The 21,479-nt window shown below is 42.9% G+C and overlaps 1 protein-coding gene across 27 annotated transcripts in view; it reads left to right on the top strand.

The window, feature by feature from the left end:
* Positions 1–21,479, top strand: part of MAPK8IP3 (mitogen-activated protein kinase 8 interacting protein 3) — a 73,938-nt gene that overhangs the window by 26,117 nt on the left and 26,342 nt on the right. For 8 of the 27 annotated variants that reach the window (XM_066560931.1, XM_066560925.1, XM_066560933.1 and 5 more), the window contains 6 exons: positions 3,913–4,057; positions 9,285–9,534; positions 12,192–12,294; positions 15,337–15,455; positions 19,677–19,688; positions 21,312–21,329. In XM_066560931.1, the coding sequence (XP_066417028.1) occupies positions 3,913–4,057; positions 9,285–9,534; positions 12,192–12,294; positions 15,337–15,455; positions 19,677–19,688; positions 21,312–21,329 (647 nt within the window). The remainder of the gene's footprint in view (positions 1–3,912; positions 4,058–9,284; positions 9,535–12,191; positions 12,295–15,336; positions 15,456–19,676; positions 19,689–21,311; positions 21,330–21,479) is intronic. The other 19 variants (XM_066560932.1, XM_066560928.1, XM_066560926.1 and 16 more) reach the window with 8 other exon arrangements.

Raw genomic sequence — 21,479 nt, 5'->3', positions numbered from 1 at the left:
CTGTACTTCATTAATCCAAGTGTTGTAGGTTGCTGTGGAGTGGTGACAGTGTGATGCTGGGAATGTATTGTACTGGCATATTTGCTCTTTGTGTCCACTGGCACCTGTGCTGGACTTGCTGGTTCAGGGGCGCTGAGGGAGCCATGGAGCTGGGATAACGCAGCAGGGAGAAGCTTGTGCGTGCAAACGCAGAAGACACGCAAGTTTGTTCCCAAAACAGGATCAGATGTCTGGGATGGGATGTTTACACTTCACATCTCCTAATGTTTTAAAAGTCATAGAATCATAGATCTGTGGAATCGTAGAATATCCTGATTTGGGAGGGGCCCATAAGGATTATTAAATCCAGCTCCTGCCCCTCCACAGACACCCCAACAATCCCATCCTGTGACTCAGAGCATTGTCCAAATGCTTCTGGAGCTCTGGCAGCCTTGGGGTCATGACCATTCCCTGGGGAGCCTGTTCAGTGCCCACCACCATCTGGGGGAAGAGCCTTTTACTGAAATTCAGCCTAAAACTCCCCTGACACAGCTTCATGCAATTCCCTCAGGTTCCAATAAATTTCTTCTCTCTTATTTTACACTAGAGAGCAAGCCATGCCTGATTTTTGAGTGGAAGTAGAACAAATGTCAGTGTCAGTAAGTTTCCAATGGCACTTTTGGCTGATGATTGGTCAGGGAGTGCTGTGCACAGAGCCTTCAAAGAGACTAGTTCTCCTCTTTAAATGCTGGCAAACAAACTGTGGTTTTGTTATGTTTTGTAAACTTTAGGATGTTGCTTGTAGAACATCCTAATTCAGGTTTTGGCTGCTGCAAACCTTTATTGGAGAGTGTGCTGTTCACCTTGTAACTCAAGGTGGAACTATCAAGTGTTAAGACTCACCCTGGCTGATCCTGGAAAGATTTGGGTATGTGAGAGCAACTGCAGCACTCAAAAGTTTAGACCAGGATGAGTCTAAATGAGGATACTTTAAATTTATTTGCATTTAAATTTGGTAGCCAGTTTCAGGACTGCAAAACTAGAATTAGCTCTTCCTTCCCCTTTCCTGGGAGGTTTTGAAGAGGCTTGAAGGTGTTTCCAAAGAAACTCATCAAGGAAATTTCCTAACAGTCTGTGCTAAAATTCTTTCCTGAAGATTCTACAGCTTCTGATGCTATAGAGACCCTGTACCTCTTTAACAGGGACTGTGAAATTAATACATTTCCTCTCCATTTGGTGGCTCCTGTATTTCCTTGTGTGTTAAGTATGTATGTGTTTACATATCAACAAAAAAGAAAACGTATAATTTAATGTCTGTCAGCATACTTTGGGGGCAACTTTTATGTCTCAGTACTGTCAGTGAGTTACGTCAAGTCATTCCAGCATAGTCACTAGGATATTCTGGCTGCACCACTGGTTTGACAAGGACTGTCCTATAAATGAACGTTATAGGAAACTTCCTTCTGCTCCATAAACCTGTGAAAGCAAGACTCTCTTAAAACTATAATTCAGTCCTGAAGAAAAGGAAAGATATAAAACTAATGGTTAAAGCATCTCAAAAAATGGCCCAAGTTTTTTGTTTTCTGCATAAAAAGAGAGATTTTTTTTTGGAAGTAGACTGTTAGGGATCCTTAGGTTATTTCTCAAACTGTATAACTAAGAATTTTCTGATATTGTAGCATAAAGTGGTTCTGATTTCCAGTTTTGAATGCCTTTATGATCTCTTACATATAATTAACTCTAGTTTCTGTGGTGCTTGTATCAGCACCAGGGTGAAGATTTCCTAGGAGGAGAAACATTTGCCTAGTAAGCTTTTGTAGAAACTTGAAACCCAGCTGTTAGAAGCTTTCAGGTCCTTGGAATGATAGCAGTGGGATAAAGAGAAGTACCTACAGCAGACAGGCAGAGGTAATTGTCCTTTGGCATCATGACCTAGTAGGAGCAGATGTAAGTGGCAAGTTACAGTCATAAACTGGGACAAACAGCAGTAGAATGTTTTCACTAACCTTCAGCAGTTATTTAAGTCACAAATAGTGAGATGCCTTTGGTAGTGGAAAGGAAAAGTTACAAGGAAACTGACAATTCCTATCACATAGAAGTCTGGGTTTGAATCTGTGGAGAATGATAGAATTATTATGGTTGGAAAAGACCTCGAAGGTCATCAAATCTGACCTTCAACTGGATGCCCTCACACCCACTAAATCATATCGCAAAGTGCCACATCCACACGCCTTTTGAATGCTTCTGGGGATTGTGACTCCATTACTGCCCTGAGCAACAGGTTTCTATGCTTAACCAGTCTTTGAGTGAAGAAATTTTCTGCAATATCCAACCTGAATCTACCCTGGTACAACTTGAGGACATTTCCTCTTGTTCTATTGCTTGTTACCTGTGAGAAGGTTAATGATGTTTTATCAGTGATTTGTGTTCCTCCAAAATCTAGTTACATGCCTCCTTTCTGAGAGGGTTTGTGTATGAAACTTCCATGTATGAGTCTAGTATCTTCAGGAGAGGATTTTAGTGCAGATTCCTAGGAAAAGTGCATGCCAAGCAGGCCATGCTGGAAATACCTTTCTGCCCCATCTTGCCTATCCAGGACAGGCCACAGGAGGCCTTTCTGCCTATTTGAGGTAGGCGCTGATGCAGCAATGCAGCATGCTGTGGTGGCTGAGCAGTGCTTAGAGTGAGAAGGTTGGGCACTGTGGTTTCTCTCAGCAAACTTTGTCTACTCTGCTGGACACTCCATCTCTGTCCTTCCTAAAAGAGCTGGCTGGTCTACCACTCCCTGTGTTAGTGTGTTTGCTCTGTCCCAGGGGCCCTGTAGCAGTTGTTTGCCGTGGTCACAGGTGAGGTGGCTGCGCTTGTTTACCAGCCTGGGCATGACACCCAATGCTGATGGTCATTACAGAAAGGCACGTGGAGTTACTAACAGTGTGCTACAGAAGAGCAGATTTCATCACACTCCCAAGATTAAGCAGAAGCCCTGTGCGGGAATAGGTGAAATAGGATTGAGTCCAAGTATGGGTGCACATCACACAGAGAATCATTTTAGTTCAGCTCTGCAGGGGCTGGAGTCAATTGGAGGTACCCTGAACCATTTGCTGGGTTTGGCAAGCTGGTGCCACAGCCTTTCCACCTCCTCTGCTTGCTCTAGATTTTCTCCCACTGAAGTTTGGTCTCAAAATCTGTGCCAGCTTTTTTGTTCAGAATCAGACCTGCAGCTAGTGAGTCCCTGCAGTTGCCAGAAAGGAGAGGATGAACAGAACACACTTAGGGACACCTAGCAATATGCATGTTGCATTTATTTATATATTTGTTTAGTTTTTGAATTGTGAGTGCATTGTAATATAGGTAGCAAGGGAGATAATGAATACAAATACTCTCTTCCTTGCTTAAAATTGGAAGTGATCCAACCCCTCTTGTTCCTGTTGTTGAAGCTCACCAGATTTGGGGTGGAATGTCATAAGTTTCATGTAGATGACACTTAAAAGCCTTATTCCTCACCCTGTGGTGACATCTCTAGTAGCTATGGAGCTTTTATTTTCTTACTGTGAGAGTTGTTTGCCGTGGCTTATTTTCCTCCAGTACCTCTGTTTCTCAGAAGCACTGACTTAAATTGGCTGCACTTTCACGTTCCTCCAAATTTCTCATACTGATTGAGCAGTCAGTTGTACTGTTAATGGCCACTGACCCCCTCCATCTTAGAGTTTCCCCAGGAGAAGGTATTAGTCTAGCAGTAACACCATGGGACTGAGAGCCAGCACCAAGGAAGTGTGGGAGTTCAGAGTTCAGACAGCTGCCATGTGAGGGTAACAGTTGCAGTCCAGTTTCTAGTAACTAGTATTTCATATACACTAGTGTGCTGTTTGTTTTCTATCAGAACCTTGTACACAGCTAACACACTTTCCTCTCTCTCCCTGTTTGTCTCTTTAGCAGGAAGGAACGTCCCAACTCCCTGAATGTCTTCCCCCTCGCTGATGGCATGGTACGTGGACAGATAGGGGCCAAGATCGTCCCAACACTAGACCACTGGCACCTGAGTGACCTCGGCCAGCTGCAGTCCAACTCCAGCTACAAGGTTTTCTAGACCATCACAGAGCAAGGGTTTCCCACTCCTTCACTGTTGCTAACATCTCACGTTTTCATTAAGCTAGAGACAATCTGTGTCCGTAACCCTTTGCAGCCTCTCCCTTTGTGTTTGCTCCCATAGTAGCGCTGCTAGAGGTGGGAGGATATTCTTCTTCAGATCTGGCATATGATGCAGGAAGGATTTGACACAGCTCCTCATGCTGCTTTGTCTCAGGGTTAATCTCCTTTACTTGGCTGGCCCCAAGTTGAGAGGGATGTATGTGGAGGCAGTTAGGGATTGAGTGAAGAGAAATTCTTCACTTCTTAATAGCTTATTTGGGAGAGGACATGGTAGAACCTGTCCCTTCTCTCTGCTTTGATAAGGGCAATGGTTCTGCAACTCAGGTGGGGCCAGGCATTGGGTTGCACTCGCCCTTAAGTGTTTGTCATTTTTTTCTGATCTCCTGGCCTTCCTGTATTCACTAAGAAGGGCTCCTTCTTATCCTGTCTGAATGCCCAATTCTTGCACTGTGCTTAAAGGTCTTATGTTCCTCTTATGCCTAGTCACTGCTCTAGACTTGGACTGTCTACCTTCAGTACATCTGTCACCATTACTGCTCTGCCTTCTGCACCAGGTCTTCCAAAATCCTCACAGCGTTGCACCTGCACTGGAGCAGCTCATGGGGCTGCCTGACACATCTTGTGCTCTGCTCTGCCGTTTAGGGGTCTCCTCTCCGCTATTCAGAGATTGGTCTGACAGATTAGGCTCTGCATGGTCCATGCATTTCCCATGAGCTGTACATGTGAACTTTGCAAAGTCTTTGTGCTCAGGATCCTACCCAATCCTTCTCTTTAAATGACTTTCCACAAATGCCTGGTGACAGGTCTGAGAGCCACTGGTTTCTCTGCTGAGCACAGCTCAGTGTGTCCACTGGTATCTCACAGAGCTTCTGCTTTACTTCAAAAGTGTCTGATTAAATTTACCTTCACTTTGCTTGGAATTCATAGAACATCAGCTGTTTTATGTGTCACATGTAAGGACTGACCTCCTTTTGTGAAGTTTTGAATCACTGATCCTGTAAACTACATTGATGCCTTAAAGGCAAAGAGGAGATAGAAAAGAAATACCCAGCTTGTTCCATCCATTCTACATGTCTCCAGATTCCATGAACGGGCTTTCACATGAGGGACTCTACAGCAGTGGCCTTCTTGATGCATAGACAAATTATCAATTTCTACTCAGAAAACAAAGTAGCAAGATAATTTTTTTAACACTATGTCTGTAAAGCAGCCAGGCCTAGCATAGCACAAATGTCAGCACTTTGTCAGCTCTCTGCCATTGTGGAATTTGGAAATACAAAATATCTTTGCCTAGGATGGAAGGTTGGAATCCAGTCCTTACTGTAATGTTAGAGGCACAGAATTTTGGGAAATGTAGCAACTTGCAGAATGCCATTCAGATCCTACAGTCATTTCTGGAAAGCTCTGCCTGGAATTAGGGAATAGCAGTGCCACAGTACAATAACATAAAAACGGATGGTGGAAATGAGGACAGAGCATGAATGTGTTTCTTCATACTAGTGCTGTGCCAGCACAACCAAAATGTATGGAGCCCAGCCGACCTCTGGAATCCATTATTCCTCAGGCTCTCCAGGCAGTGCTGCACACTTTAGTGTGAACAGACCTTCCAGTGATCAGGCTGGGCAGTGGGGGTTAGTTTTTGGAGAAGAGCTGCATGGACACTGTGGTTAGATCTATCTTCCACAGCCTTGCTAAGGTCTAATTCTTGCAGTGGTCCCACTGAGAACTTGCAAGAGAAGTAACCCAGCCATCTGCATTGCAGGAGAATGCAGCAGCAACCCAGATAAGTGGGAAGCTTTGGTGTCCAAGTTCAGGTAATAGAGGTTGTTCTGCTTTGGTCAGGGAAGACACCCTGCACAGGGGTTGGTACTAGGTGATGCTTAAGATTCTTTCCAACCCAAACCATTCTGTGATTACTGACTGGATCTCTTAGTTATTTGGGGGTGATGGTGGTATCAGGTCAAAAAAATCTGGTTCCAAGAAAGCTTTGTGCAGAACTATCAGTGTGCTGTACCAAAATGTATCATGCTGGGATTCATGTTGGTGCTTGTTAGGGAGACTCAGAGTGGAATGCTGGGATAAAGGAGGCTAGATGGTACAATGGACCTAAGGAGCTTGTGCTGTGGAAGACTTGGATGGGTAGCCTGTTATGGAGAATTTCCTGAGTATGGAGCAAATTCATGAATAATTAAAGGATGTGATGGACTGACTTGCTAGTTTGGAATGGAGATTTTCCTCCCACAAGCTTCTTGCACACTCTGTGACTGAAATGCTATCTCTTAAATCCTCTGCATGATTGACTTCTCAGAGGGCATGGCTCATGCCTCCCTTGCCTCTTCTTCAAAGGTCTGATATTTTGCTGACATCACTCACACATGACTCACCTTCCCAGTATGTACCTGACTATTCTCACTAGTTTTCCTTCTTCATGAGGCCATGCTGTACATACATTTTAAGTGTCCTTGTTTACTTTTTATTACTATATTCTATTTTAGTCGTTGTCATTATTTTATTTTTGCATTCAGTTTTACATTTATTTTTTACAGTGTTTTGGAGATTTAAAGTCCTTAACGTTTTTGTTTTTATGTACTATGCTTTCAGTGTTATAACCATACAATTGTGGCTTCTCATGGTGACATATGACTGCTATGAATGTTGGGCCTTTACAATGCATTTTGGAGGTCACTACTACACAGTTGATGTTTAGGAGGTTTACAGGTATGGCCTTAGGTAAGTGGTGGCTGTGGAGATTATTCTTTGGGTGAGCTGTGGGTTTTGGAGAATGCCTCCTGTGCTGGAGAGAAGAGCTGTACTCTTAGCACGATATTTAGCATTAACAGAGCCCTCAGACAGTAGAAGGAAGATACCTGCTTCTGGGCTGTGAAGAGGAGCACATTGGTAGTACATACATTTGGGAAGAATTTCTCCAATGCAGGTTGGAAGGTTGATAAAGTGTGTTTTCTAGGGAAGTACAAAACTCACATCTGTAACCAAAGAGTAGTGAAAGACTGGGGTAATTACTTATTCAGGTGTTCAGGGTAAGGGGCAGGTTATGTCAATAAACAAGAAGTTACAGGATATTGCTGATACAAATATTATCCTATAGACACTGATGATCCAGGGCTTTTGAATGACATCTGGTTCATAAGAACAAGGAATGGAGTGGAGTGGACCCACCTAGGTGTCTCTTACACAACTAAGATGCTTCTGAACTTTGCTTATTCTCATAGACTTAGAGTGGGTCCAAGAACATCCCTGAAATCTTTCATCCAACAGCAGTTTTGTTTGAGGAAAGAGGTTTTATGGTTGCACTTCACACTTGATAATCTTTGTCCTTTTGTACATCTGAAAGCACAGAAGGCAAACTGCAGTTGAGATAGTCCAAAGCTTACTGGAGCCTATTTATTATCAAAAATCCTATTTGACTCTTTTTTTTCTTTACATACTGGGAAAGTAGCACCTAAATCAGGAATTTGAAGTAGAGGTAGGAAGTGTGGTTTTCACATGTAACAGCCTAAGTGCAAAGTTCTCATCTCAGTCTTGATGCTGAAACCAGCATAATTGAAGGGAGATGGTTTGGATATTCATGTGGGAATGTGGGTGCTGTTTGGACTAACAATGCGGAAAATGCACAAAATGTGGATTGCATTTAATGGTAGGGCCATTGTAAAAAACCAAAGTTTCCAATATAGATGCGCAGGTGCAGCGTAAACCTTTAGACTTCTGTAGTGCAGTGTGCAGCAAAGCATTTTAAGATAAGCATACAGAGGCCAGTCTAATTAAAGGAAGATCTTAATAAAATTCCAGATTTTAAAAAAATAAGGCTGCAAAGGGTTAAGTCACCATTTTTTTCAGTCTTCTCACTCATCCCATATTGGATTTTTTTGTCATGTTGTGAAGCTGTTATGAGTACAAGAGAACGAGACTTCCAGATGAGAAAAGTGAAACCCTGTCACAGCTTTGAGGTTTGGGGGCTCAGAGCAGCCTCTGAGCAGAACCAGGATCTCTCTAGTACTTGCACAGGAGGCGAAAGGCCAGTGGTGAAGATGAAAGCTGGGTCTGGATGTGCAGGTGAATGCCACTGCACCCAATCGCAACTCACTGTCGCATATAACTCTCAGCATTAACTATGTCACCTCCCTGCAGGCAGTAATTAGAGCGGGCTGCCCTTAAGCCTGGGGAAATCTCCTTTGAGTCTGAGAGAGGTCATGGCGCTAGTCAGGGCATTCCTTGTCTGACTGAAGCAGTGTGCTGTAATTTACAAACACAGCTTACAGTGTAAAACCCTGCCAGAGCCTTGAAGACTCCCTGTTCCTCAAGAGGTGATGGTACAAGAAGTGGGGCCATAATGTCTGTTTGAACCAAGAGCCATTTTGCACATTCATACTGAGAATCCATCTCCTGTGTTCATTTCTCACCTTTCTGAATTCTTGGGTATTGTCATCCTGCTATTTGGAAGTGGGAGACCACACCTGTTTATGCTGTATTCTCAAGCTGGACCCATGCCTGCCTAGCTATGTATAAGGTGTTTTGGGGACATAGGTCTCCTGTGTCAGACAAGCCAGAGTATCCCAGATCAGTGTCCACTCTGCTTCTGCAGTTTAGCGGCAAAACCAGTTTGCTGTTTTCTCATCTAGGTGTGTTGGTGGCTTACAGTAATGACATCAGTCAAGACTTCTAAGAGGCCACTTCATATCCTTCCCAAGCAATATCCATATTGCCTTCCAGCCTTGGGAAACACTGGCCTAGTTTGCTGCAAGTGCCAAAGCCCTTCAGCTTTCAATGTACTCAGTGTGAGCTACAGGTGCTTTTCACCTGTGATAAGGAAGGCTGCCTTTCTTGAGATCACATACCAATGTGATTTGTGAAGACCAGTATTCAGTATTGAAGGAGTTATCAGCCTTATTGAAGAAGGTTATCAGCCCTTTCTACAGGTGGGATTTGCTTGTTGAGCTCAGCACGAGAACTCGCTGCTTCACTGTGGTGGTAGTGCCCTGTGTCACCAACAAACATGGGACATGGGACATGTAACTGGTACAATGAGCAAGAACCATGCTCATAATGCTTTAAGGCAGCCATACACCAGCAAATGGGACTTACTGAAATGTGTAATTGTGTTTTTCCCTTTCTGTTCTGCTGCCCTGGAATTGCCGTAGTGCCCCCAAGATGAAATGTCTGAATCTGGGCAGTCCTCAGCAGCTGCCACACCGAGCACCACGGGAACCAAGTCCAACACTCCCACATCATCTGTGCCCTCTGCTGCTGTCACCCCTCTGAATGAGAGCATCCAGCCCATCAGCGAGTACACCAATGGCACCACCAAGAGCAATAAGAGGGCACGAGAAAAGCGTAACAGCCGGAACATGGAAGTCCAGGTCACACAGGAGATGAGGAACGTCAGCATAGGTATGGCAGCTGGAGCTCAGGTACTTGGTCACTAACATAATCAACTTACCAGTGCTTGTGTCTCTCTGTTACAGGGAGAGGCTGGGAGATTGCACTGTAAGTATAGAATTTGAGGAAGCCTGACTTGGAAAGGTACATGAATGAGACAGGGTTAATTGGATGTTAGCAGTTTTCTGCGTAGCTAATTTTTGAAAACATCAGTTATGTGAGTAATTTCACAAATTCACAGAATGGGAGCAGGTTACTGAGTTCAGTTCCCTGCAGTGATATGCATTCATATCTTGGAACCTCTTTCATGAGCACTCAAGTCATGTCTTAGGCTGAGCTTTTGGGAAGCTGTTCCTGGATCTCATCAATATGAAAGTTAAAAGCTTATATTTAGTTTTCTGTCTGTATTTATTTGTAAGTATTTTATATTCAGTTGTTCAAATGTCAAATTTGTCCATGAGATTAAATAATTATTTTCCCTTTGTGCTCTTATCCCACACTCTGATTTGCTTAAAATAATTGTATCCAGCTGTTTTTCTCAGCTAAATTAGCTGATTTTTTTTAGCCTTTTTCTCATATAAGAACACTCCCACACCTGTGGAAGTTACAGTTGTTGTCTCTCCATTTTCCAGAGTACTTTAGTAATTTGAATTCATGATTTTTTGTCAGGAAAGCCATTCTCTAAGCTTTAGCACCAGGCTGTTAAATAAATAAATGATTTAATAACATGATAAAAGCCCTTCAGCTGTGCCCATGCAGTGTCTGAGCAGGTCTACCCTGGATTGTGAGTCTTGCAGTGGCCATCAGAAATGAGAAGTGATCTGTTTTACGGGTCATGAACTTAAAATATAAAAGGACTGTAAGATTTATCAAAGGTCATTAGGTTAATATGCAGGAGCACAGGGGTAAACATAGGTAGGTCTATGAGGTTGGCATCTGAACCAGCTGATAATCTTCTTATCCAAGTTATTCTTTGGGAAGCAGAAGTTATAACTAAGTTATTACTGAAGCAGAAATTCCTCTGGTAACATTCACAAGCTGGTTCTAATGAAGTAAGACCATAAACCAACATATAACATCTTTTGCTGTAGCACTGAAGGAGAACTAGGGGAGGAGAGGAGACTGAGTCCCAATCTGTATTTTCATTTTCCTGAGGGGGCCCTCAGGGTCACAGATGTCCATCTGTCAGAGACTAGGATAGTTGTCCATGGAAGCATATGGGTTCTGAACAGCCTGCTGTTCAATTGTGGTCTGGCTGTGATGCTGACCAAGGCAAGACCATGAAACACTTGTATCAGGAAAGCTAAGCATGGATGTCAGTAGTTTGAATGCCCTATAAATACCCTGATTTTTACAGTTGCTGCTTTACAAGCTCATTTACTATCAACAGTTTTCGTGGGTCAAAATAATGTCTTTTTTTTATGTGTGCAATTGTGAAGTGGAACCATTTTTTCCCCCCACTTTCTTGGTGGAAGTGTGATATTGTGGAATTTGCTCAAAGCAGATAGTTATGGCTTCCTTATGTGGTCTGCATATTCAACCCTTCAGCCATTTCTCACCTAATAAGAAATAAATTCTCCATGCTTAAGAAGTGATACACATAATTTTAATCATGTATTTTATGCATCTGTAATTAAAATGTCTGTCAGTGATGCATGTGCCTTAGAGCTGAACTACCAAAAATGCTACTCAGAGGTACTTGCAGAAAAACTTCCCAGCTTGGTAAAATGAAGTTGAGGAAGGCTGTGCTTGTGTTTGACCCGCTGGGTGTGGATGCCTCCTTTGGCAACAGATCCACATCACACTTTGTCTTCCAGCCTGGGTTTGCTGCCAGCTGGCACAATGCCAGCCTGAAAGAAATTAACACTTCAATTGTCATGGACTTTGTATATTTGGCTACTGAGATTGTCTGGAAAGGTCAAAAATGTCACATCTAAGTTCATTGAGGGACTAATGTAATTCACAAATTAGGTCATTAATCTTTCAGAAATTCTTTGTGTGAACAGACACAGTGTTCATGTTGCTTGTTCAGAATAGGTTAAAGTCTGGGCTTTTGAAGAGTTTGGTGTTCAGTAAACAGGACTTGACAAGAGGAAGAAATTCCTTATTCTTTAAATATTGGCTTCAGGTTGTAGATTACACACAAACCAGATTTCATTTATCAGTTTTGAAGTCAAGTTTCACTGTAATGGGTATCTAAACCAGTGCAGACTTGAAAATCTGTATTGAAAACCTATTTCTGTTAAAACTAAATAGTGCCAGTTCCTAACAATAGTAATTTCTATGAAGCTGTACAGAAAATCACTGTGTTGCCTTCAAGCTCAGCTAATGCTATGTGGGGATGGAGGAGTTTTTTATTGGCAGATAAAAAAGGAGTTTTAGAATTTACTTCAATGGATAAAATATTTCTGCTGATCCCATTTTAGTGTGTGTTCAGGGCAATGAGTTTAGTGATGCTTTGGAATGGAGGTGGGAAGGGGAATGCTTACGGTGTTCCTGCTCTGGAATTGAGAGACCACCTTCAACCACTTTCTGTTCTGATTTTAAGACTCTGAACATGGCACCATGAAATTTTGAAATCTCAATATTCAAAGCTGTAAAAGTCCCTTCAAGAAATACCATTCTCTGGAAGTCCTAATCCTGTATGTGATCTGTACTGTCTTACCTAGGGATGGGCAGCAGTGATGAGTGGTCCGATGTCCAGGACATCATTGATTCCACCCCAGAGCTGGATATGTGTCAGGATCCCCGCCTGGAACGCACGGGTAGCAGGTACTGATTGTGACTTTACCCTGTGTGCTCTGTCACTTGGCTTCATGAGTAGTGATGAATGGATGCTCTGGCTCATAGTGAGCTCACAATGCAGCTTTTTGAGATGGTCCATATATTCTGCCTAATATCAGAGGTCCTGACCTGCTTTGGGTTCTCCAAAAGGAAGATGCCTGCTGGTGATCTGCTGGAGGATGTGTACAGCTGACCCAGGACTGGACTCATTTACCTTACAGGTCTGGGGGTTTGGAGAGATGATGGAGCAGCAGAAGTTTTAAGACAAGAAAAGAGAACATGGTCTTAAGCTGTCAGGAATAGGGAAAAGGTGCATTTGTCCAATAAAACCTCAGTTCTGAATTCCATTTTAAAACCTCAAGTTTCTTTCAGTTCTAATTTTGTCAAGTATCTGAGGAGGCGGGGCTGCCCCCCCCAAGGGAGGACAAACAGAGGTAACCTCAGAAATCCCAATCCCACAGGCTCTGAGCAGGGAGGCTCAGATCACTGGTAGTGAGCCCTGTCAGCAGCCCCAGACAAAGCAAGGGTGTGAATTCAGTTCCAGTGCTACCCAAGAACAGCAGGAGACAGGACTGAAGACAGGTGCATCTTAGCAAAGAACTGAAGGTGTAGGCCTGAGGTCAAAGGGAGCCCTGGGACCAGTGGGTAGGTGCAGTTCCTAGGTGAGGCTGGTCAGAGCAATTATGACCCATCAGTGCACTGAGGAGTGGTTACGAATCCTCAACACAGTTTTCAGAAGAATCATCAGACTTTTACTAAACTGTTCTGCTGCTCTGATCCCTACCCATCACCCATTTTGTTCTAAATAGGAGGCTTCCTAAAGGCTATTAATTTTGGCACCACATTGTTGTGAGGCATAGGTACCTTGATTTGTTTTTACTAAAGTTTACCTTTTACCCTTGTCCAATGGGTAATTTGGCACTGTATCAGCAAAAAACCTCCCCAAAATCTTACAGATATGCAGAAAATACAGTACCCTGGCAGAGTGAAGGCAAGAGTATCTAATGGTCCCAATCTGGACTGGATTTGCCCACCCTGTTGAGCACCCCCATTGAGAAGGGTATGAGCAGCAGTAACACCTGCATTTCTCTTTCTCATCTGGGAAGGCACACACAATTAGGCTCTCCTTGGGACATGTAGAATACCTGCACTATTTTTAGGGTCAGGAGGAATCTAGGGAGTTGAAACTGCTCAGTGTGGGGAAGACAAAAGACTGATGAGATCAGATAAAAAATTGATCAAATCCAGGGGAAAGAAGGAAACAGAGAGGATTGGTGCACCGGAGCTCTTCAGGCAGGAATCTCTACTCCAGGTGGTGAGACTTGAGAGCTACAGGAGACACAGCCTGACTTGGACTGCTAAAGGTGTGTGTGCTGCTCTGAAAGCAGAGTGCTTTCATGATACATATACTTCTGAAAGCTGAATCTTGAACAGGAAAGTTCAGTCTGACTTAGGTCTCCAGGTCAGACTGAGTGATGGTTTCTCTTTCATTTGTCCATTGACCATTGGATTGTGTGAACTGATTAATTGCAGTGCCATCACAGCACCATTTGTACTTCCTCAGTGCTCTCAGATGTCTGGGTGGCTGGAATTTTTCTGTAATTGAAAAACGAACTTTTTTTTCCTCTTCTTTGCAGTGTGCTGTGGCTGCAATATCAGAAGCAGCTACTACACTCCATTTATAATCACTAGGATTGTTTATGTGATAATGAAGCCATAAAACTTGAGACCATCTCAGTTGGTGCTGACCTTTCTGATAGATTACTGGAGAAATTGCACAGCTGCTGCTCATGCTGGTTGATGTTACTCATACAAGGCAAGGCACTGCAAAGTGTTTATAACCCACATTAAGACAATTTTTTAGAGTAGACAGCCACAATCCCAGAAGTTGCCTCACCTGCACATCCTGTAGCAACTCTTTGCTGCTTTGAGCCATGAGGCTGTCAAGAAATACAAGAAGATTCTTGCTGGTATCAAAGACACTGAGAGGTGGAAATGTACCATCATCTGATAAGACTAAAAACTATTAACTTTGATTTACCTTTAATTAAATACATTTGGGGACATGTGAAGAAATGCTCCTCAATACATAGCCTTACCCAAAAGAAAAATGGACCCTTCAGACTGATTGCACTTATTGACTGGCCAAGTAAAAAGGCTGTTGCTGTTTTCAGCATTGAATTTCTTATTTGGTCTTACTGCTGTCTGAGGTTTCTATCTAGATTGATCGGAGCATGGGAATACTTGCAGAATCTGACAGGTCAAAGCTGAGCTCTTCTGCGATGTGAAATTTTTCTGTGAAATACTGAATAGTCCTTAACTTGTGTGACTTCAGAGTAAATCATCTGGGTGAGCTTTGAGGTTGTGGATGATAGATGTGTCCTCAGCATAAGAAGGACATGAAGCTGTTGGAGCAAGTCCAGAGGAGGCCATGGACATGCTCCAAGGACTGGAGCCCCTCTGCTCTGGAACCAGGCTTGGAGAGCTGGGGGGAGTCCACCTGGAGAAGAGGAGGCTCCAGAGAGACCTCAGAGCCCCTTCCAGGGCCTAAAGGGGCTCCAGGAGAGCTCAACTTTGGACAAGGGCCTGGAGGGACAGGACAATGAGGAATGGTTTCCCACTGACAGAGGGCAGGGTTAGATGAGATATTGGGAAAAAATTCTTGTCCATGAGGGTGGGGAGGCCCTGACACCAGTTGCCCAGAGTAGCTTTGGCTGGAAGTGTCCAAGGCCAGGTTGGATGGGGCTTGGAGCAACTTGGGATAGTGGAAGGTGTCCCTACCCATGGCAGGGGGTTGAAACAAGGTAGTCTTTAAGGTTCCTTCCAACCTAAATCATTTCATAAGTCTATGATATGGGGAATAACACATGCTATTTTCTTTACTCAGTGTGCTTCCTGATCCATTCAATGGTGAACAGATGGGTTTTGATTGCAATGGTGTGAGATGCTCAATATTTCAAAGATAAATATTTGAGCTTAAATGTTGCCAAGTAACAAGATTCCTTCTGTTTTCTTTTGCTCCAACAACAGCCCAACACAGGGGATTGTGAACAAAGCATTTGGCATCAACACAGACTCCCTGTACCATGAACTTTCCACAGCAGGGTCTGAGGTCATTGGAGATGTTGATGAAGGAGCAGATCTGCTAGGTAAAACCTTGTTATTTTCTCTGGTACAATGACTCCATATTAAGCTTCTAGAAACATTTAAATTCTCTTTTTCTTTCAGAACTTGGATGTTTCTCTTTTTTAAGAATGCATGGAAATTGAGATACGTGTGATAGAAGCATGTACCTGCAGTAAAGTCATGATTATTTAGAAAATAATCTCAGCTGTTAGATAACTTTTATTTGGGTTGTCTTTAGTGTATAAGTTATTTTTCTACAGGATTCTCCACACAAGTAATTTGAAGACAAAATTTGTTTCTTTTGCTTCTGGCTGAAAATTCCTCCCCCAGTAATTTTACACTGAGAGAAAATGTTGTTTGAAATTTGTAAGAAAGTAACTCATTTGGTTAAGTTTTTGGTGTTTAAATTATGTGGAAATCTTATGGTCTGTAATGCAGTATTTATTGTTTTGCAGTCAGCCTAAGAGATGTAATAATTAAATTTTTAAGCTGATTTTGAAGATGTTTGTAATACCTGTAGCCAGGCTGTGTTCTGTGTTCCTGGCTGGGACCCTGCAGCAGTCAGAGAAGCAGCTTCGCCTCAGAGAGCACTCTGAGCCGTCTCTATATTTTTTCTATTGGATTCCTGAGTATCTAGATCTTGTTTTTTGACAGAATTTAAGCATGTTTTAGTTCTTGCTGTTTTCCTGCATCAGGACAGTACAAGTGGTCTTTGAATACTCAGATGACAAGGGTACCTGATTGAGTTTGTAACAGTGTAGCTCATTTTCCATGTTACTGCTTGCTTTAAGGAGCCTTAGGACGCACGAGGACTCCAGAAACAAGGCATTATGTGTACTTAGTGGTGAGAGATCTGATCTGAAAGCGAACATTTCCTTTCTGTGATTACTGATATAGATCTGCTTATGGATAATCTTGTAAGTTTAGTTCTCTGTATGTGTCCAGAATAGAATGAGCTAAAATGTGTCATACAGACTTGCAGCAACTCACCTTTGCCCAAATTACAAAGGTACTTGTATCAGCTTTGATACGTCTTGTATCAGGACCTTTAAAAAGCATATGTTTTTGCAGGGGAGATAGATTTTGCCCTATTAAACAAAAACTTAACCTTGAAGATGCGGACTGAAAACTGGAAAGGAGTTAATAAATTACTTCTTGTTTGATAAAGGACAAGTATCTGAAACTGTACTGTTATAGTCTATAGTGTGACTGGAATTAAGAACATGAATCAGACCATCATGAGAATGCTCGCAACAGCTTTTTGATATGAGTAGGTTTGGGTTGGTTTTTTTAAAAATCATACAGCAGGTATGAGAGCCCTCATGCCATCACCTAAAGCATAAAATTATTTATTGTTTCACCTTCAACTCAAGATTGCCAGAATAAAAAAAAATCTGCAGAAGACTCAGGATGAGCACACATGCTTACTCTGCCTGCAGTGGGAGCCAGTCTGTGCAGATATTTACAAAATTAAGAATTTTGAAGGAAAAGCAAGATTTCCAGGTTTGAGAATCCCCTGGATGCTAGTAGCCATTTGCAGAAGGGCTGGGGCTCCTGCTTAAAGGGAAGCTTGACAGTAGGAACTACATGTAATCGTTAAAGCTGTGGAATGAATTTTAGTTAGCCAGCTTCATACATTATCAGCAGCTGTCTTCCTAGCAGAATCAAAGCACTAAAACCATGGATAATATTGCCGTTGAATATCTGCTTTATCTTGGTCCTCCTGTCCACTCCTTCCTCATTAAGGAGTGTTCAGTTGATTCTGCGGCTCTGTCTGCTAATCACTGTGCCAACTGCTGCTTTCTTTCTCCCCCTAAAATGACTAGGGTATCAGATATTATTGGCTTGGAAGAGTTACTATTCTGGAAAATTACTTACTTGGTGTATGAACAGCTTCAGACAGCGTGCTTCCCACTTTGGAAGCCTGCCTGCTGGAAATCCACTTCCTCTTGGGATTACCCTGTAGCCTGACCCAGTGATCAGCAAGAAATGCAGACTGTTGCTTTCAAAGGGCCAAAGGTTTTTTTTTTGCCCAAATCTTGCACGGTTGTTCACTACAGTCTCGGATGAAGTCAAAGGTGCTTCACCTCTGAGATGTCTGTTGTTTGGGAGTTACCACTTGCAATAAAATGTACAAAGACTTTGTTGAACAGTGCCCATGTAAGCGTGGGCCCTGAAGATCACAGTGTAGTTTCTGAAGACTGCAGCATGGCTTACAAGGAGGACATTTCTGTACTGGGACCATTTTCTAGCCTGAGCAGAGATGCAGAACCCTTTTAGGTGATCCCATTGCAGGCCAGCAGAATAGGAAGACTGGTTCCTTTTCAAATCTGGAAGATGGACTGTGCCTTGTTTTGTGATCAACATTGATCTAATTAATCATTTTGCTGAGTTCTGGCCACTGACTTTGGTACATAAAGATGTTTTTAAAATGAACACGAACATTGCTGGTTGTACAAAGAGAGGAAGCACGGAGAGATCTCAGGGGTTGTGTCTCTCAAAAACAAATGAGACTGGTACTTTTTTTTGTCTTTGCACAATAGAAAGCACAAAAGAAAGTCTGGTAAAGATAGAAGCAAAGGGCTAGGTCTTAGGGCTGACAAAAATCTGTCAACATAATCCAAAATTTTGCGTTTTTTGTTCAGTAGAATGTTTTCTCTTTGTGCTGTACTTTTGAGTCTGCAGAGACAAAGAGGAAATGGTGAAATGGTGCTTTATGAACATGATATAGGGAACAAAATCTACAAGCTGAAAGAGTCCTCTAGATTGTGTTTGGAGCTTGCTTCTTTCTGTAAATCAAATTAATGAATGACTCTAAGCTCACTTAAGTGAAGACTTATTACTTCCTCCAGTCTCTCAAAACTTGGCAGTCAATCTGTAAAGAATATTCTCTTTTTTTTTTTTTGTCTCAGTTCCTTAAAGGAAGAGAAATTTAATTAAAGATGACCTTAAGAACAGGACTTAGAGAAATTACCCTTGAGCACTGGCTGGCAGTCAAGTCTGATTCTGAAATGGAAAATCCCATTTATTCCTGGTACATAATTGGCACTCTTCATGTTTTATTATTTTGAATAAAACCCACAAAACATGTGGGTTTCCTCCTGCCTCTAATACTGCTTTACATACATGGGATATAGGAAATATTCTGGAGGAAAATGTGGAGTGAGAGCAATTATTTACTAATGAGCATTGAGAACCAAATTCCCTTATTTCTCCTACAGACTTGGCAGTTTTCCTGCATATACACTTGTTAATCACAAGTGATCCTGGGTAGGTTCCTGTTCTCCCATCTCCCCTTTTCTCAGTTTCCCCTTCTACCAGATCCCCCTTCCTGCTCTTCCCTATCCCAGGTGTTTCCAGACACAAACGATCACAGGAGTTTGGGTGTGCTCAGTGGACAGGCCCTTTTACTGAGGGTGGTGACAGTGGTGAGCTGATTGCCCAGAGAAGCTGTGGCTGCCTCATCCCTGGAAGTTTTCAAGGCCAGGTTAGAGGGGACTTGGAGCACCTGGGATAGTGGAAAGTGTCCCTGCCCATGGCAGGGGGTGGAACTGGATGATCATTCAAACCCAAACCGTTCTGTGATTCAGGTTTAGGATAACCAACTATATTTGCTTTGGAAATTAAAGAGCAGAGGGTCTGTAGTAAAGACAGAAATGCAGTGTTATTAGTGGTTAGTTTATATACGGTGTTGTGTACAGAAGCTGAAATGAGATTATCAAACTAAGTCCCAGTGCTACACTATACAAAAAAAAAAAAGGTTTTAAATGCAATCAGTTGTCTTTTGCAAGCTGAAGTGTCACTGAAGAGCACAGTTATGGTCAGAAGATACAGTTGTTAAAATCGCAGGGTGAGGGGAAGTGAGAGGTAGTGGGAATGAGCTGTTCTGCATTTAGTGGTAGATGACTAAATAAAGACATAATAAAGGTTTACCCACTCCAGGAAGATCTGATTGCCTCAGATCCAAATCTGGAAATCTGAGGATAGCTGAGGTGGGTGGTTGCAGTTGTACCATGGGTTACCTTTCCTTGGGTTTTTTTTCTGTCCAATATGTAGAGTCATGCCATCAACAGCTATGGCAGGTCCTGTCCTTACTATTTCATGCCTTTTGACATTGAAATGGCTGAATCATTGTTAATTTTTTTTGGACAAAATTTTGATTTTGTTGGTTTTAGTCACTGATGGATCCTTTTTCACTTCCTTTTTCCCTTGTCTCTCTGTGCTTCGCTGGACATGGCGCATAGGGGAGTTCTCAGGTGTGTATCTCCTGCTCAGTTCTCCTTGTTTCTTTTTTTCTGGTTGAGGTCGGATATTGTGGTATACACGTGTGATACTCCCCTGCTCTTGTCCAAACACGGTTGGCTTTGCAGACTTCTCCCACCTCACTTTGCTTGGTTGCCTCACACTGGTGGGTCCCTGCAGCAGGAGGTCCCTGCTCTGCTCACGTTCCTGCCACCTTTCAACCCGCTTTCTCTTCTGTGGCTGTAGGCAGTTTTGCTCCACAGTGTTGCACTAGCCTGTCACTCAAGGTCTTGGGGCTCAAAGGGCTTTTTTTCTGCCAAGAAGGGTACTTGTAGCAGAGATTGAGTGGGCACAGACTGAGTGAGGGTCCCACTGTAATCTCCATGGCCTGTGCTGTGAGGAGTCCCTCATCTGCCAGTGGCTGTGGGGGGTTACCTGGTGCAAAACAACCCCCTTTGGGTATTGTAGTGACATTAAAGACACTTTTGTGATGGGTTAGAGTGGCAAAGCCTCTGTCTTTGGTGGAAACTTTGCCTTTCTGTCTCAGGAGATGGGTGATGGCTCTGTCCTTTGCTGGGGGAGGCTGCTCGCTGCCCCAGGGCCATGCTCTGCCATCAGGTTTGCACCTGCTTGAAAAATACACTCAGACCCTGATGCAATTTCAGTTGAAGTCAAGGGAATCTCTCTTGATTACAGTGCAAACTGGGTAAAATTTGCCCTGTAGTAAAGGTGGTATGACCTGGCAGCTGCAATAGTGTCATGTGCCAACAAGCTCTGCCATGTCCCTGTGCCTGGCACTGCTCAGTGTGGGCTCTGTGATGATACAGAGAAAGGGACGGCATCATCCCTTCTTCTCATTCACACTGGTTTTACTGTAAGCCACATTTTGTGTGAACATTCCTCAGAAAACCTCCCACTGAAGTTGGGTTGGAGTTTGTTGCAGTGTGGGCCTTTTTAGGTCAGATGAAAGCTTTGATACTCAGCCCCACTTCTGTGTTTTTCCCCCTGCTACTGTCCTTTCTTCACCCTCTTCACAATGTCTATTGACCTGCCTTTGTTGTGGCGGTGGGAAACTCAAGGATGTATCATACAGGGAAAATGATGAAGATGAAGGAAGCAGATGAGGTCATCTCAAGCTTATCCTGGCATGTGTTGTGATAGGACAAGGGGTGGTGGTTTAAACAAAAGAAGGAAGATTTAGATTAGATATAAGAAAAATTTTTTTTGCAATTGGAGTGGTAAGGCCCTGGCACAGGTTGCCCAGAGAAACTGGGGCTGCTTCATCCCTAGGTGTGTTCAAGGCCAGGTTGGGTGGGGCTTAGAAAGCATGGTCTAGTGGGAGGTGTCCCTGCCGATGGCAGGAGACTGGAAGTGGATGAATTTTAAAGGTCTCTTTCAACCCAAACCATTCTGTGACACTCTAAAGTAAAGTCCCTGTTAGGTCAGGCTGCAGCAGAACAAGATAACTTTCTACCAAGCATCATGTGTACTGGCACCACACACTATACATGTGCTGACGAGCTGTTCTGTTTGCTGTTTACAGACTGGTACTTAATGGCTGCTGTTTTTCTCTTCCTTTCTTCCCCTTTGTCCCCATCTCTTTCTGTTCCCTTTCTCGTATGGGATGGCTCTCATAGTACGGGATGATTTCTTTGGTAAGGCAAAGGCCTTTTTACTTTCTTTTCTTTTCTTTTCTTTTCTTTTCTTTTCTTTTCTTTTCTTTTCTTTTCTTTTCTTTTCTTTTCTTTTCTTTTCTTTTCTTTTCTTTTCTTTTCTTTTCTTTTCTTTTCTTTTCTTTTCTTTTC

Source organism: Molothrus aeneus, chromosome 16, assembly GCF_037042795.1.
Source record: "Molothrus aeneus isolate 106 chromosome 16, BPBGC_Maene_1.0, whole genome shotgun sequence".
Lineage (NCBI taxonomy): Eukaryota > Metazoa > Chordata > Aves > Passeriformes > Icteridae > Molothrus > Molothrus aeneus.
Note: the sequence above shows the minus strand (reverse complement) of the source record. Positions and strands in the feature narration are given on the sequence as shown.